The sequence below is a fragment of the Pelodiscus sinensis genome, chromosome 3 (assembly GCF_049634645.1).
Source record: "Pelodiscus sinensis isolate JC-2024 chromosome 3, ASM4963464v1, whole genome shotgun sequence".
Lineage (NCBI taxonomy): Eukaryota > Metazoa > Chordata > Testudines > Trionychidae > Pelodiscus > Pelodiscus sinensis.
Window position 1 is genome coordinate 89,855,495 of NC_134713.1, and position 16,941 is coordinate 89,872,435.

The 16,941-nt window shown below is 42.7% G+C and overlaps 1 protein-coding gene across 1 annotated transcript in view; it reads left to right on the forward strand.

Moving 5' to 3' along the window:
- TRMT11 (tRNA methyltransferase 11) overlaps positions 1 to 7,792 on the forward strand; it is a 51,433-nt gene extending 43,641 nt beyond the window's left edge. Inside the window, exon 13 of the mRNA XM_025179656.2 lies at positions 6,441 to 7,792. Within this exon, the coding sequence (XP_025035441.2) occupies positions 6,441 to 6,491 (51 nt within the window). The 3' untranslated portion in view covers positions 6,492 to 7,792. The remainder of the gene's footprint in view (positions 1 to 6,440) is intronic.
- Positions 7,793 to 16,941: the final 9,149 nt, after the last annotated feature.

The window sequence follows — 16,941 nt, forward strand, 5'->3', positions numbered from 1 at the left end:
TTGCGCAAGAGGGTTTTTCTTGCGCAAGAAGGGGCAGTGTAGACGCTCCTTCTTGCGGAAGAGCCTCTTCTGAAAAAAAAATGAGGCTCGGTGATATTCCACGCTTATCCTCATTTGCATATTACTCATGCAAGAAGCCGCGACATAGACATAGCCTTAGTGATTCAGGAATTCACATTTGATACTGGCTTGGTAAAATCTAATTCTAGAACATCCAACTGGTTTGGTATGTCTGCCATGTTTTTCTACAGTGTTCTGAAATAGGCACTCATGGTCATGAGCCACTCCATATAGCATGACACTGATTTTCATTACTGTATGTACCAACCTTACTTACTTAAACATATTTCTGGTTTCCATTAAGAAATATGTATTTTAGTAGGACTGATACCTCACTTCTGCAGGGATGTATCAATAGCAATGTAACAGTGAACCATACCTAGAGGTCCCAAGTTCACTTCCTCCTGCAGGCGGTTACATAAGCACACATCAGTCAATGCTCAGCTGAGGACAAATGAGTAGGAACATCAATCAATCTTTGCTTCAGTATAGCACTTCTGTCCTAGAATAGTTTTTTTCTCTGAGCTATGAATAGGGCAGCTACCCAGTGCTAGGGTAATTGTCCTTAGCAAATTCCTCATAATTTTTCTTGAGATTCATTGCAAACTTGGGGGCCATATGATAATTCTTCAGAAGAGAGTGGAGTTTTTGCTATTGACTTCATTGGGAGCAGGATTAAACCTCTAGATATTAGTACCAAAAGGCATCTGCATTTGTTGCCCTCCCATCATCTTGGATGCATTTGTGAAATAAATATGGTGAATAAATTCAGCACAGGATGCATTCATTCAGCTGTCAAATTACTTCGGGTAGTGGGTTTGAGTAACTACAGATTCTTGGCACAAGGTCTTTGTGTACATGTTCAGAAGCACTGTTACCTTTCTAGTCTTTCCACTTTCACAGAGCTCAGAGGGCAGGTGTAGTGTAGGGAGAGCCGATGATGAAATTTATGGTGCATTAAAGTTGATCATTTTTGATAATTAACACAATGGATCTAGTCTCAGAGGAGTAGCTTTGTTAGTCTGTAACTTCAAAAATGAGTAGTCTGGTGGCACTTAGCCCTGGTCTACACTAGGAAGTTATTTTGAAATAACTCCTTTTTTTTTAAATAACAAGCGGAGCAGCTACACTATCAAGCCCATTATTTCGAAGTAAGGGGCTGGTTATTTTGAAATAATAACTTCTGCTTTCCATGAGGAATAACACTTATTTTGAAATAGTTATTTTGAAATAGTGGTAGTGTGGACCCTTCATTGTTGCTATTTTGAAATAACTACTCCTCAGAGTGATTCATTGTAATTACTCCCTAGGGATCTTAGGGCTCTAAGTAGAGGTAGTATGTCCACATTAAAGGAGCCTGCCTCATACTAATTTCAACGCTTCCCTGTAGTGTAGACATGTTATTTCGATTTTGTTATTTCAGGAGTTATTTCAAAATAATTTCCTAGTGTAGACATGCCCTGAGAGACTAACAAATATAGTATCACGAGCTTTCATGGGTAAAATCCACTTTCTTAGGTCAGCCATGTCACTTTAAAGGCATTGATAATGATAATGACAATTGATAGTGATAATTTATAATTGTAGGTAGGCTTGGAAAATTAGATTTTTATCAGTAAATGTCAATAAGCATCAATTTTTGCCATAGAGAAACACTGATGAAAAAATATTTCCATTTATGCTAATTAAATCTACAGGTAGGCATAATAAGAAATATGTTGCTTGAAAACTGATGTAAGCCTTTCCCTTTTCCATTGTCTGACTTCTTTCCACAATTTCTCACAACTGTGAAAATAGTATAAATCAGAAAAAGCTGAAAACTCATAATTTTGCACAACTGTGAATATTTAAATTAATAAGATTAGAAAAATGCTTAATTTGCTTTTAGCCAGGATGTTCAGGGATGGTGTTTCTATCTTCTATTTGTCAGAAGCTAGGAATATGCGATGGGATGGGTCACTTGATGATTACCTATTCCGATCATTCCTCTGAAACATCTGGCATTGGCCACAGTTGGAAGACAGGCTACTGACCAATATGGCTATTCTTAAGCATTGCTATTATCTATTGAAATTATTTAAAAAAGGAAATCAAAATCTGCCAAGCCTACTTGTAGGCCAGTTGGGACTATCTGAATGATAGTTCCAGACAGTGGTGGTTGGGTTTTTACCCACTCTAGGAGTTCTGGATGGTTTTTTTATTTCAGAATACCGGTGTTCTGTGAAGCAATCCCAACAAACCACAGTTTGAACTTGATAAACTACTGCGGTTTGCTGCAGGAAGTAGCCTGCCAGATGTGACCCAGGCCTTCCCCACTTTTGAGGGAAGAAAACTGTGGAGAAAAACAACTATTCTTCCTCCCTTTAAAATTTAGAAAATGTCTCCCTTTTAACATTTATATAATCATTTAATAGATTTTGAATCCATTTCATACTAATTATGGGGTAGGCAAAAATATGGAACATTTCTCAATTAAATCTGGATCCTTCAATTTTTATTTAAAAAGAAAACACTTGTGCCAAGAATCTTTATATACTCCCCACTCACTTTTTTGTATTTTCTTATATACTTGACAGAATTAATGACAAAAATCTTTCCAGCTGTGACTTTGCCAAAATCCTGTTCTGAAGTTCCTACTAATTTGGATTAAACTAGATAATTTAAAGCCTCAAACAGCAAATTTGGCAATAGATTTGCTGTGGCCCCACAACATCAACTTCAACTGTTCTTATCTTCAGAGGGAAAAAATAAGCAAAATATAATTTTGTAATCACACAGTTGTTAGCTCTGTTTTTTCCATGGGCTTGGGAATTCCAGCTGCGTGGGGAAAGATCATGGACTACAAAAACAGGGACAGCCTTAATCTTTTCTGCTTAGCTTCCTTTTGCAGGCAGTACCTGTAATTTCCAAAGTGAGGTGCTGGTTTAACATGTGTAATGCTGGAAGGTATTTTGATACCTCATGCCAGGTACGGTGTGTGTGAACACAGATGTTGCATTTTAAAGAGTGATTCTATGCTGAACTTGATTCTCTTGATGTGGCAATTGTGAAGGTTTATGTTTGTGATTTCTTTAAGCCACAGGCTCTTCAGTGGCTGCTGGGTATAGCACTCCCACCAACAATTCCAGGGGCAGCTGATGCTTTGTTGCCTGCTCCCTTACTGTCCAGGTTTTTTGCTCTGGAGTTAGCTGCTGCAAGTGCTTTTACTGTGACGAGTAATTAAGTTTAATTTCTTTCAGTTGGACAGCTCGATCTCTGGAAAGTTGCCTACCTCCTTTTCTCTTCTAAGGGAGCTTTCAGGAAAGCTTTGAAGCTTATTAGGACCCTGCACTCAATGTTTCTATTCAGCATTACTTTTCCATGCAGAGTGTCCTCTATTACTATAAATCCCAGCAAGTCCTGTGATACACCCCCTCCCTATCCTTTTTCTGTCAGAGAGAGGGCTTTTTAGTCCCTGGGTTGGGATGGCATAACATCCTGGTCTGTCCTCAGGCAGATTCCTTCCCTATCTTAGTACACTGTAAGGGGGTTGGAAGGGAGAGACTGCTGCGCTGGGTGCCTGTGTGGGGATTCCCCGCTCTGCAACTGCTCAACACACTGAGAGTACGTCTACACAGCAGGGCTAAAGCTGAATTGAGCTATGCAATTTGAGCTATATCAATTAAGCTATGCAATTTGAGCTATATAGCTGAAGTCAAAATAGCTTATTTCGGCTTTTGGCACTGTCTACACAACAGGAAGTTGAAGGAAGAGCACTCTTCCCTTGACTTCCCTTACTCCCCGTGAAATGAGGGTTACAGGAGTCAGAGTGAGATGTCCTCCAGCTTGACATTTCGACATTGTTGAAATAATGGCTTGATGTGTAAATGTGCTCTTTGTTATTTCAGAATAATGTCAGTTATTCCGAAATACCACTGCTGTGTAGACGTACCCTGAAGGGTGTTCAGGAAGGTACAAGAGCAGCTCCTTAGAGGTGATCAGGAACTGCAAGCTGCTCAGCCAGAATTCCTGAGTTGCCTAGAGTTCTTTGTGCACAAGGATTAAAAATAAAAATAGCTCACAGATGTGGCAGTTGAGAAATTTGGATACTTGCAAAGGAAATAGCCTGGTGTAAAACCCCTCAGCGTTCCATGTGGAACTGTATAGGATGCTATATCCTTTGTCATCAGGCTTCCACTCCTTGCTTCAAATGCAACAGAGCAGTCTAATCTGTAACTGGAAGTAGACTCCTTGCAGCTCTTCGCCAGCCCCCTGGCACACACACTTCCATCTGAGAATATATTTGTAAGGAGGAGTCTATCCCGGCCATCTCTAGAGATGTTTTTTCTCCTCTGTCTGCTAGGCAGGCAGGAGGCTGATGCCTGAGAGACTCCGCACTCCTTGCCTGGCCCAGCAACTCTAAAGGGACCGGGGATTATAGAGAACCCGAGCCGCTGCCTCCTCCACCATCCATGGTGGCTTGAGGTGTGGTTTACACTGTGGAGACAAAAAAAGGAAAGACGAGTCCTGAAGGCAAGTGGTGACTACAGGAGAGAGGTAACTCTGTCAAGAGACTCAATATGGTGGGGCTCCATAGTTGTGGTTATTTCATTGATTTCCATATCAAATGTGCTCAGTTTGCAAATTAACTCCCTCTCCTCCCCACCTTCCGCCCCCCCCCCCCCCCCCCCACCTGTTTGCCCTGCAGCCTCTTTCAGACTCTGATGTCCAGCTTGGTTCTTTCCATCTCATGCATCCAGCTGTAAGAATTTCAGGCTAAATTGTGCCTTCAGTGGCACCTGTGCAACCCCATTATTTCCAGATTATATCTTTGGTTACACCTGCAGCAGCCTATATGATTACATTATTATGCTATAATACAATCTGAATTTGTCATTTAAGTACTTCATAACATTTTCCCATCTGTACATGCTTTAAAAAAGTTACATTGTTTAACAGCCTTAGAAAAATCAAAGAATAATACATGTTGATTTGACTGCGACAAAAAGTGCTGCCTTTCCTTTCTATCTAATTGTAACACCTAGATTGCTACATTAGGATACAAGAACATATATTTAGCTATAAGACAATATTGGTGATCGTATACAAGATAAGATCCTAATGGACACATAATAGTATTGATGGCTTGAAACTAGATGATAAAGCAGTTAGTTTTTTAAAAAAATCTAGGCCTTCACTACTTATATCATTTTAGTTTAATACCATAAAGAATTTTAAGTTCATTTGACTCTACAATAATAGAGAGAAGAATTTTTAATCCTCCCTTTGATTTTTCCTTCATCCACCTAAGAGAATCACCCGTCCCTTTGAAATGTATACCTAATGAAAGGGAGCTGTCCATTTAGTTCACAAATGCTGTCATCTTTCAGGACTTCAGTGGAACATTATTTTCCATGATACGTTATATGCTTTTGGTTCACGAGGATCTAATATGTTTTCATTTCCCTAAGTGACACTTGTAAAATTTCAGGTTTTTTTTTAATTACATACATTTTATGTGTGGTTTTTTTTATTTTTTTTTAAAAAGAATGTTAAGCAAACAAAAAAAGTAAGGGATGGATTTTCAAATTGCATATGGGCATAACTCCCTAAGCAGGTTAGATACCTAGCTCCCAATGAAAATCAGTAAGTAGGTGGCACTTAACACACTGCATCTGTCCCAACCAATCCTGAGTTTGTGTTCACTTAGGACAACTGCTAAAGTTTCACTGGAGGAATTCTGGGTAGAAAGGTTTTGTAAATGAAGCTCTCACTGCAGCTGTACTTTCCCCAGTAAATGGTGGTTGAGTGTTTCTTAGCATCTAGAGTTTCAGGGAACTTACCTGTGTATCCTAGGTACTAATATAGCCCCTCTTACCATAGTATCTGAACTCTCACACTTGTTAATATATTTATTCCCACGCTATCCCTGTGAGTTAAGCAGGTATTTGCAAAGAAGCATGAAACAAACCGTTTTATACTAGCAGTATTGTAGCATCTAATATTTCAATGTTCACACAGTGGATTTTCACCAAAATGTTAGCCATATGAACATTAAAAGTAGCAGCTTTATAGAAACTCACCCAAAAGTCTAATGCTATTAGATATGACCCTTGTGACTGTACTAAGCACTAGTGAATGGTATGAATGACTGATCTATAATTTGACAAGAGAGATGAACATGCACATCATATTGCATATTTTTAAGTCGTGTAAACTCAGTCACATAAGCAACACGAAATATTTTGATGAAAGTCACTTTAATATTTCTGGTCAATGAGTAATCACTGTCTCCAGGTAAAAGTTGAAAAGCTGCAATCTTCACTATTGGTATCAATCATTCAAACCTGTGATTGGTATGAGAGACCTTATTTATTTTCTTATGTTTTACGAAAAATTAGAGCAAAGAAATCAAGACTCAGGAGACTAGAAGAATTAATCCTTTATTATAATGATTATCTTCAAAGCTTCTCTTCAAGATCTTCCTCACCAAAAAGACAAGCACCATGGGGTTTCCAAAGAAAACACTGATGGTCTGTGAGTGCTAATGTCAAGAAAGAAGAATTTATTTGCTGAGCTTAGACAGACTCTGAACACCCGAAACGTTGCATCTAAAATGGGCAAATGGCATTTCATTGGAACTTGTTGGTAAATAGTTCTTACAACTCCAGTGAATGTCTAAAATGGGTTCTTCTTTTACCTTGTTTACAAGCCCATCACACTGATTGAACCAAAATAATCTTCTGAATAGTCTCCTAAATTGGTTTTTATTTTTAACTTTACCTTATTGGTAGCATGCCTTCTGAAAGTGTGACACACGAATTGAAATGTCATTTGAGACTTATTGGTCTTCTGTATCACCTTTGGGCAAGTTTTGCCAACTCTGAAAATCTAGAGCTGTGTTGACACTCAGTTTCTGCAGAGAGAATAAGCCATTCAGAACCTGTTCCGTCAGTCAGCAGGGCTATGACAAGGTGAAGATAAATATGTCACAACATTTCAGAGGGTCTGTCTTACCCTTCCTCACAGGATACAGCTCATCAGCACAAGAAGAGACGACAACCAATAGAGTACCTACAGCATATGCACAGATTATTTTCAAAGTTTTCCTTTTTTTTTGTCCCTCTAGAAATTAATTCCTACTCTGTGGTGATGGATATTTTCTATCTTAAAGCTAAGAGGTAATGCAGTATCAGATTACTGATGTCTGGCTATGGATAACCTCTCGTGTTGGCTCTTACAGCAGCTTGTGTTTTGTGTGTGTGCTTCACTCTTGCTAATTGTTATTGGCCTGCTGTTGCTTATATGGAGGTAGAATAATAGATGGAAAAATATTTAATAGTCCATTTAATAGTCCATTCCCTATAAAAGCCACATAGACCATATGAAACAGTGCAGGCAATATACTTCCTGGCTGTTATGAAATATTACATCCCCCTTTTCAGTCTGGATACAGAACAAAAAATGTAGCCATTTATTGTATTAAGATTTTGCCAGTCCGAGTATTTGAGACACCAATTTTTTTGTTTAGATACCAGATCTGCTTTCCATCATATATTTGGAGAGGGCAGGACATTTGAGCAGAGAAATGCACTGTAAAATGTTTTGTTTCTTTCAATTCTGGAACTATAGAAGTAGCTGAAATGTTCCTTTGGGTTATGTAACAGATAATGTACTGTATACAAAAAAACTTCATTACTTTATTGGTATTCAGTGTATTTTTTAATTCTATCACTGGCACTTTTCTGAATGCCAAAGAAAAATGTCAAAAAATAAACTTCTACAGTGATTTAATTTTTTTGTTTCCAGGTTTAGGCCTTAATTCTCCTTCCAATTATTAGTTTTACATTGAAGTAACTGTACTGGAGAATGAAGAACAACTGACCTACAAATTGCTTATTCTGGGGTGGAGTCAATGGCATCTAGATCTTCACAAAATATAAGAAATTATTATTTCATAATGTGTACCTGCACATTCTGAATATAATTTTGGCACCTGAGCAGACGTTCAGTTTTGCACATGCTTAAGTGCTTTGCTAGCTTGGAACCTTTTTGTATACAAAGAATGAGAAATGATTCAGGCTTTTCCATTCCTTTGATTCATCTACTCTACAGAGTCTGGTCTCAGAGTCTCTGCTCCAGAGGTGCTCCTTTTACGTGAACACCCTCTCAAAGAGAAGAGTGTTGCATTGTGTTGTGAAAGTCCCACAGCTCTCAGATGGGGTTTTGGTAGAATGTGGGTCCAGCATTGTGGACCTGGGACAAAGTGAAGGCACAGCAGACTGGAAAGATTTAAGGGATCTCTACCTATCACATGGTTGGGTGGGATATTTAAGGAAGTAGAAGCCAAGCCCAAAGGTCAGAGGAGTTATTTCTTTTTTCTTTTGGCTTTTGACAGGCAGTTTAAGACGGGCCCTGGACACAAAGATCATTTAGGCTACTCACACCTTCCTCTTTTCCCCCCCACTAGTAGGTTTTTCAACCCTCCAGGATAGGTCTGGAATCTCCTGGAATTGGCATCAATCTCCCAGTGACTATTATGGTTGCCAGATGGTTTCAACAAAAATACCAGACACACTTGACATTACATGACAATCTACACTACATCTTATTTAGAAAATACCGGACATTTCTATTTTCTCATTTATATTTTCTCAATTTATTTCCTGAACAGAAAGCTCAAATACTGGACTGTCTGGTTCAAAACTGGACACCTGGCAACCCTCGTGACTACTGAAAGCAATCCTGGAGATTTGAATAGGATATTTTAAGAAAATAACATTGCACCCTGCTGAGAAAAAATAATCTCCCAGAATAGTTTGTCAGAGTTGGCAACCTTACCTGCTCCTTCCCTTCCTCTCATCCTTTGCCCAGGCCACAGTAAGAGCCTGGGCCTCTGTGTGGGGAAGTGTGAACCTTTCACCTGCACTGGGCAACATGCCTTGGGAGGCAGGGACAAGGGCTGGGGACTGGTCTCAGGTCACCTGGCATGCCCAAGCCTGGTACAGGGTCTGGGGCTCCCCACAGCTGCTTGGGCTCTGTAGGCAGTTCTTACCACAGCCTAGGACAGTAGTCTCCAAACTGTTGGGCACATCCCCCTGGGGAGGCACAGAAGAATGATTTTTTGGTGACGGGGATATAGCATGGCCCAGCCCTACCCCCAGCTCTGCTCTGGCTCCAACCCAGCCTTTCCCCCAGCCCAGTTGTGGCTTTGCTTCTGGCTGCATCCCCACTCACAGCCCCTGACTGCAGGCCCTGGCCCTGACTTCTGGGAAATGCAGGGCAGTAGGGCGGACCAGCTAAGGTGTGTGGGAGAAACATGACTGAAAGGCTACATCTACACTGGCGGCTTCTTGTGCGAGAACAACTGTTCTTGCACAAAAACTTGCTAGGTGTCTACACTACATGCGTGTTCTAGCGCAAGTAAATTTAGTCTAGTGTTGGAAAACAGGGCTTCTTCCGGAAGAGTTATTCCTCTCCCCGTGAGGAATAAGCCCTCTTGCACAAGAGCTCTTGCGCAAGAGGGCAGTGTAGACAGGCAATATGAATTTCTTGTGCAAGAAAGCCCTATGGCTAAAATGGCCATCAGAGCTTTCTTGCGCAAGAGAGCATCCACACTGCCATAGACGCTCTTGCGCAAAAGCACATGCTAGCATAGATGCACTCTTGTGGAAGACTTTTTGCACAAGAACTCTTCTGCAAAACAGTTTTTGCGCAAGAAGCTACCAGTGTTGAGGTAGCCAGCGAGTTTGGGGACTCCAGCCTAGGATGATTATACATCCCGTTTTGCCCTTAGCTGTCCTAAGTTTTTGGAAAAACTGGGCAGTTATCCCATTTGCTCTTGCCAGCTGATCACCAATTGGTAAGACCAAATGTGATAAATGCTCACATCTTTAACCAATGATAACGTGCAACATCATTTTCCATAATAGAATAATTTAATAGAATCCAGTTTTTATGCTACATATCCTTTCCTCTAAGAGACAGAAAATTACATAATGTATTACAATTCATATGACCACAACAGAGGATAGTGAAGAAGTTGAGGCTGGTTAGGCTCCTACCTAATTTTGAGATTTTACTTATTGGACAAGAGTCAGGAAAATGAAATGCCTTTGGGGAAACTTAATTCTATCATAATTATTAAGTACAGGCAGTCCCCAGGTTACGTACAAGACAGGGACTGTAGGTTTGTTCTTAAGGTGAATCTGTATGTAAGTCGGAACTGGCATCAGCCGCTGCTGAAACTGATCAGTTTCAACCGCGGCTGAATCTGGACGCCAGTTCTGACTTACATACAGATTCAACTTAAGAAACCCAGGCGTCCCCAAGTCAGCTGCTGCTGAAACTGATCAGTGGCTGATTCCAGGAAGCCTGGGGCAGAGCACCTGGGTTGCTCCAGTAGCGCAGCTCCTCGGCACTACTGGAGCAACCCACCAGCACCCCAGCTGCTCTGCCCCAGGCGTCCTGATTCAGCCGCTGCTGAAACTGACCAGCAGCGGCTGAATCAGGACGCCTGGGGCAGAGCAGCTGGGGTGCTGCCGGGTTGGTCCGGAGCGGCGCTGCGGGACCAACCTGGCAGCCCCCAGCTGCTCTACCCCAGGGGTAGGCAAGAAAAGCCTGGTCTGCTGGGGGGGGGGCACTAGCTGCACCCCCCCCCCCAGCAGACCAGGGAGACGGGGGTGGCGGGACCGCCCGAGTCCTCCACGGCTTTGCTCCGTCTCCCTGGTTTGCTGACCTGGGAGACGCGGAGCAAAGCCGCAGAGCACGCGGGCAGTGGGACAGTCCAGGCGCACCGCGGCTGTCCCACTGCTGGCGTGCTCCGAGGCTTTGCTCCCCATCTTCCTGGTCTGCTGGTCAGACCAGGGAGACGGGGAGCAAAGACGCGGAGCATGCCCGCAGCGGGACAGCCCAGGCGCGCCGCGGCTGTCCCACTGCTGGCGTGCTCCGCGGCTTTGCTCCCCATCTCCCTGGACTGCTGGTCGGGAGACGGGGAGCAAAGCCGCGGAGCACGCCCGCAGGGGGACAGCTCAAGCGCGCCTGGGCTGTCCCGCTGCAGGCGTGCTCCAAGGCTTTGCTCCCTGTCTCCCTGCACACCAGGGAGACGGGGAGCAGCTTTTCTCGCCCCGGAGGACGGGGGCGGTGGACCGCGGCGCATCTGGGCGTCCTGCCGCTCCCGTCATCCAGGGCGAGAAAAGCCCCGTTCGTAACTGCGGATCCGACGTAAGTCGGATCCGCGTAACTCGGGGACTGCCTGTAAATTAAAAAAAAACCTCTCCTCCAGTTGATATAAATATAGCCCATTTCCTTTGGTTTCTCATCCCCACCTTGTTGCTCTTTTATACATTATAAACACTGATTTCACTAACCTCCCACAAGAGGCATGACAATCATTAGGACAACTGAAGTTGTCAAGGCCAGAGTATGCCTAGCAGAGGCTAGGGTTCAGCTGTTACTGCTTACAGGGCTCCTGTAAGAGGGTGAGTTGTTATGCTTGCTTCCAGGGTTTAGCTGGGTAAATCTGTGAAGCAATATAGCTAGAGCTTCCAGCCAAAGTGGGGAAGAAATTCTGTTGTCCCCTCGTGAAAGGAAAGAGACTGTACTGGGAGCACTGAGAGCCATTAAACTAAACTGTAAACCCTGAATATGATGGGAACCACTTCAAGACAGGGAGTGCAGCAGCATCCCTAGTTCCAGTTCCTATGGATTGCATGTCTAAACCAGGAGAAAGCTTGCAATTAGTTTGCTTCTCCCTTTTTCCTGTCTTACCTGATGTCTTATCAGCATTTGTTCAGAGAGACTGTTACCACTAAACTCAGCTACTCTAGCTGGTTAATTTGACATCAATAACAAATCAGCAGAAATCAAAGCAGTGTGGATACATTTGGATTAAGTTTAAGTTGACACGTGCGGCTTCTTGCGTGAGAAATATTCAAATGAGGCTAAGCATGGACTATCACCAAGCCTCATTTGCATACCTAATGAGCTGCCATTTTTGCAGAAGAGGCTCTTGCACCAGAAGGAGCTGTCTACACTGCCCCTTCTTGTGCAAGAAAAACCTTCTTGCTCAATGCCGTTATTCCTGAAAATAATCAGCATAGCAGCATTGCACAAGAGGGTTTTTTTCTTGCACAAGAAGGGGCAGTGTAGACAGCTCCTTCTGATGCAAGAGCCTCTTCTGCAAAAATGGTGGTGAATTAGGTATGCAAATGAGGCTTGGCGATAGTCTATGCTTAGCCTCATTTGCATATTTCTCACGCAAAAAGCTGCGAGTTTAGACATGGCTCTAGAAGGAGTATCTGGGCTCCCTACTCCAGAAACCAGCTGCAAGCCCCAACCCCTGAAAAGGAGGAAAGGCTGCCAGCCCAACTACTGGCCATGGAAAGAGGGACCCACGTGTTGTTAAACATGATTTTGTGCTATGCATTTTTATTTACTTGCTCTTAGTTGTCTCTTTGCTGCCATTTCCTAATCACTTAGCTAGTGATCAGCAAAGATGAAAATGACCAATTAGATCATCCAGTGCATTTCCCAGGCAATGCAGGATTGTTTTTTATGCAGTATATTTGCTATTATTTTGTCCAGTATACTGTTAACTGAGCTCTGCTGCTGGGACCAAATTCTGCCACCATTAACACTGTGCAACCTTGATTGTAACAGTGGAGTTGCACAGGGTATAATGTATAGAGATAAGTGAAGGACCTAGCTAAAATTGCCTAGAAGGCATGGGCTTTACAGCTGAATAAAATTTCATTGGTAACCTCAAAGTGAGGAAACCAGCTCAAGACTGGATGCTAATAGAATATTATTTGGTATGAGAACATTAATATGAATATAACTTGGTATGCTGCATTTTGGTAACTGAAATGATATAAAGAAAATCCACTGTACAGGTCTGAACTATACTAGCTATGGTGTTTTGAGAATAATAGTCTAGGATTCTGGTATGGTTTATTTTAGAGAGATTCTGTGAATTTCTGATAAGATTTTAGTAATATAATAATTCTAGCTTGCTTTCTTTTACTCATTATCGAGCCAAATACTTCAGTGCTTTCAAACCTGATCCAAAGCCTATTGAAGTCCATGAAAATGTACTTGGGTGATCATTCCATTGCTGCCCAGATAGGTCAGTTACTGAGTGACTATTTCTACAAAATATTGAACTAAGGGCTCGTCTACACGGAGAGTTAGTGTGCAGCAAGCCAGGATATGACTATACAGCATTCTGATTTGCTGTTCACTAATGGCAATAGCTGTTTCCCTGGCAGACAAGTCTATCTACTTACTAAAGAAAATACATGAATGCATCTGTATTCAAAGACAGGCGCACCTTTTTATTTGTAATATTTAAATGAGATTTATTTTAACAGTTCCCCTCCTACCACATTAATTTTATGTGATCAGCTGTGTCCAATTGCTCTGCTGTTAATTTCATCCAGTGTCATTGCCTTTCTCACTAGTCCACACTCTTCTCATCTCTCACTATAGCTCAGCCAGCAACACTCTTTGTCCACTGCCCATGTGGACCCAGCTATTTGCACTGCAGTTTCCATGGTCGGCATTGATATACTCTGGTGTCAAACACAAGTAGGTCAATTCACATTAAAGAACTTTTCATGAGCTGTAGCAGGGTCTGTACAGTTAGTTAGTGCATGGCAAACTAGTGCATTGGAGTGTCAAATGCTGGCTTGCCATGCACTAACTAACTGCATAGACAAGCCGTCAAATAGATTTCTGGAGTCTTGCTGAGATATGGCAGCTTACTGCATGCTGAATAATTGCTAAAACTGCATGGAGCTGGTTTTAAAGCGGTTAGTACAGGGTGGGCTTTTGCATGTAGCTATTACAGCAAGGTTCATTGCAATATTTAAGGCTAGCACAGTGACATAATCAGTTAAGAAGCCTAAATTAGCATGAAGAGGTAAATCTCTCTGGTAGGTTTCAATAAATGTGGCATCCACTACAAAAGATACGTATGGCTGCACTTCTCAGTTACAGCATGACTCAGAATTGCTAACTGTAGTGAGGTGATGTTGATGAAGAAAGATGATGATGACAAGGTGAGGTGGGAAATATGGTTTATCTGTCACTATTTAGTAGTTCCTTGTTACAGTGACTGACCAAATGCTGCCAGTTTGATCTGCAGCTCTTACTTCTCCCCTTACGTTCTGACAAACAGCCAACTGTGAAACTTTTCCATGGCAGCTATTCCAAAGTTCACTTATATGCTCCACTTACTGCTATTGGTTGCTGATTGCTATGGCAATAGCTGTTTCCCTGGCAGACAAGTCTATCTACTTACTAAAGAAAATACATGAATGCATCTTTATTCAAAGACACACTCACCTTTTTATTTGTAATATTTAAAGGAGATTTATTTTAACAGTTCCCCTCCTACCACATTAATTTTATGTGATCAGCTGTGTCCAATTGCTCTGCTGTTAATTTCATCCAGTGTCATTGCCTTTGTCCACAGTCTTCTCAGCTCTCACTATAGCTCAGCCAGCAACACTCTTTTTCCTGGGTAAGAAGATTGTGGTTTCAGGTCCTGTATCAGCAAGAGTTGTTAGGGTTAAATGGGACTCATATCCCTAGGTCTCATATTTTGGGCTCCATCTCCTGGCCTGGCTCATTCTCCCATTCTGGGAATTGGTTCTCCCTCTTTTCTCACTAGGTCAGAGGGATTCTTATCTTCATGCAACTCCTGTGTCCTTGATATTCCCTTTAAGGGAAGCAGACAAGCCCTTTCCACCAGGTAATTTGCATGGAGTAATCAGTTGTACACTAGCTGCCACCTATTACTCTGTCTATGGCCCTCTGTTTACGGGGTCTAGATTCCAAAACTTTTACCTTATTCTCTGGACCATCCCTAGGGGGTTGCAGAGGCGAGGACATCTCCCCTTATGGCTGCCTTTAATTGACTGTCACAGGCAAACCTATTTTTCATGTCTTCTTCAAAAAGATGCCCAAGTCACAGCATTTACTGTTCGCTTTTCTACTTCTGCCAGAAACTGGTGTGTGCCTTCTTGCCATTATATTTCTCTGCAAAAAAAGGGAGTTGAAGATTAAATGTATGCAGCCTTCAGAGACTATATCTAAAAGCTCTGCAATACTTTGAGACTGAACCACTGATGTTCTTGCCAGCTTTCTGACTTTGGAGCCATAAATTGAACAGTGTTTTATTTAATCCATAGCCTTACTGGCAATAGAAATGTGCTGTGCTCTTTGCACATATTGGGCTCAATTCAATCCCCAAACAGCAGCCCCTTTATGATGCACTGGTGGAAAGAGGAAAAAGCCCCTGCAGAATCCCTCTCTCCTGGTGCGGGGTTGGGGGGGTCACTACATGTCATTGAGCTGAAGTCACTGCTTCATACCAGACCTTCTCTCACCCCTCTGGTTCTACTCTCTTTGTAGAGGACCCGGGCCTATTTGTTCCATTTAGTGCCATCAGCAGATTGCTCCATCTTCAAATGGAACCATTGTTTTAGTTTCAGGTGCATGCTGCTCTGTTTATTTCTTTCCTGAAATTTCACTCCCTTATTCTCTCTCTCCCCCACTCTCAGTTCACACCACGAAGATCCAGGCATTCATAGAAGTACAATATTTACTGGCTATTCCATTTTGATTCTTGAGGTACCTATGTCAGAAAATCATTGCACTTTAGGAACCTTGGATCAGATGGTAATACCACGAGTGGTAACCTCCATATGCTGCTAGCTTTGGGCAGTTCAACTGGCATACGTTCCTGGCAAAAAAGTTTCCTTTGGACATAGAGTGCTTTTGTGACATTGGTCTCTGCATGATAACCTTGCACATTGATGTGACTCCCAGCATACAACCTTCTAGGGCGGTTAGCACCACACATAAGCACAGTGTGGTTAGTACCACACACGAAGAAAAGCCTGCTGGAGAATCATTGTTGTTAGAATGTGTGCAGGGTTCCTTAGTAATAAACTATGGACATGCTAATCAGTAAGATGGGGGAAAGCGGTTGCCTGACTAGAAGCCGTGTGCATTCATTTGTTAAGCTGAGAGGTTGGGACCTCCAGAGGATGGTTGGCTTACTTATTGACTTGTCAGGCAGGGAAAAGTCTAATAATAGGGCAATATTGGTAGCTGGGCTCACTTAATGAATATGGCTAGGAGACTGATGATGAATTTCAAGTGTAAAGAGACTGGAGTGGAGCCTTAGGAATAAAAGTTGTTTATGGCACATAAAGTACAATTGATTGAATACTGTCATCAGTTGTAGAATAAGCCCATGTAATAACTTAGACTATTCTAACAGACTCGTTTCTTGGCCATTAGTGGGCCCCAGGAAGTCCTGGCTGTGAGCCCCAGTAGCAAGAGGGCTGGCGGCTCCAAGCTCGGTGGGGCTGGGACCAGTGCTGGAGCCCTGATAGTGTAGCAGGGGCCACAGCAGCCCCAATAGCGGGGCTGTGACATGGCAGCCCTGATATCTGGGCTGGGGCCAGAGATATGGCAGCTCTAGTAGTGGGGTGGGAGCAGGGCAGTCCAGGCTGCTTGGGCCACAGCAGCATGGCAGCCCAGCAAGGGGGGTGGGAAGGGGGCATCTGGGGCCGGCAGTGGAGAGAGAAAGTGTTCTGCAAAGTTGGTAGCAGAGGACCTCTTCTGATCCAGCAAATTCCCTTGTTTGGGACTGGTCAAGCCCCAAGGGTCCCGGACCAGAGAGGTCCAACCTGTGCAATGGTCAGATTCTGATCTGAATTACAGTGGTGAAAATTAGGAGTAATCCTGTGGAGTTTCTCCTGAGATGCAAGTAAGATCAACAACTTGCCTGGAATGTACATGATCCGCAGATCCTTAGGAGGTTCGATAAATACAGTGCCGGATTCCCAGCCAGTGTGAATCAACATAGCTCCATTGAAATTAATGGAG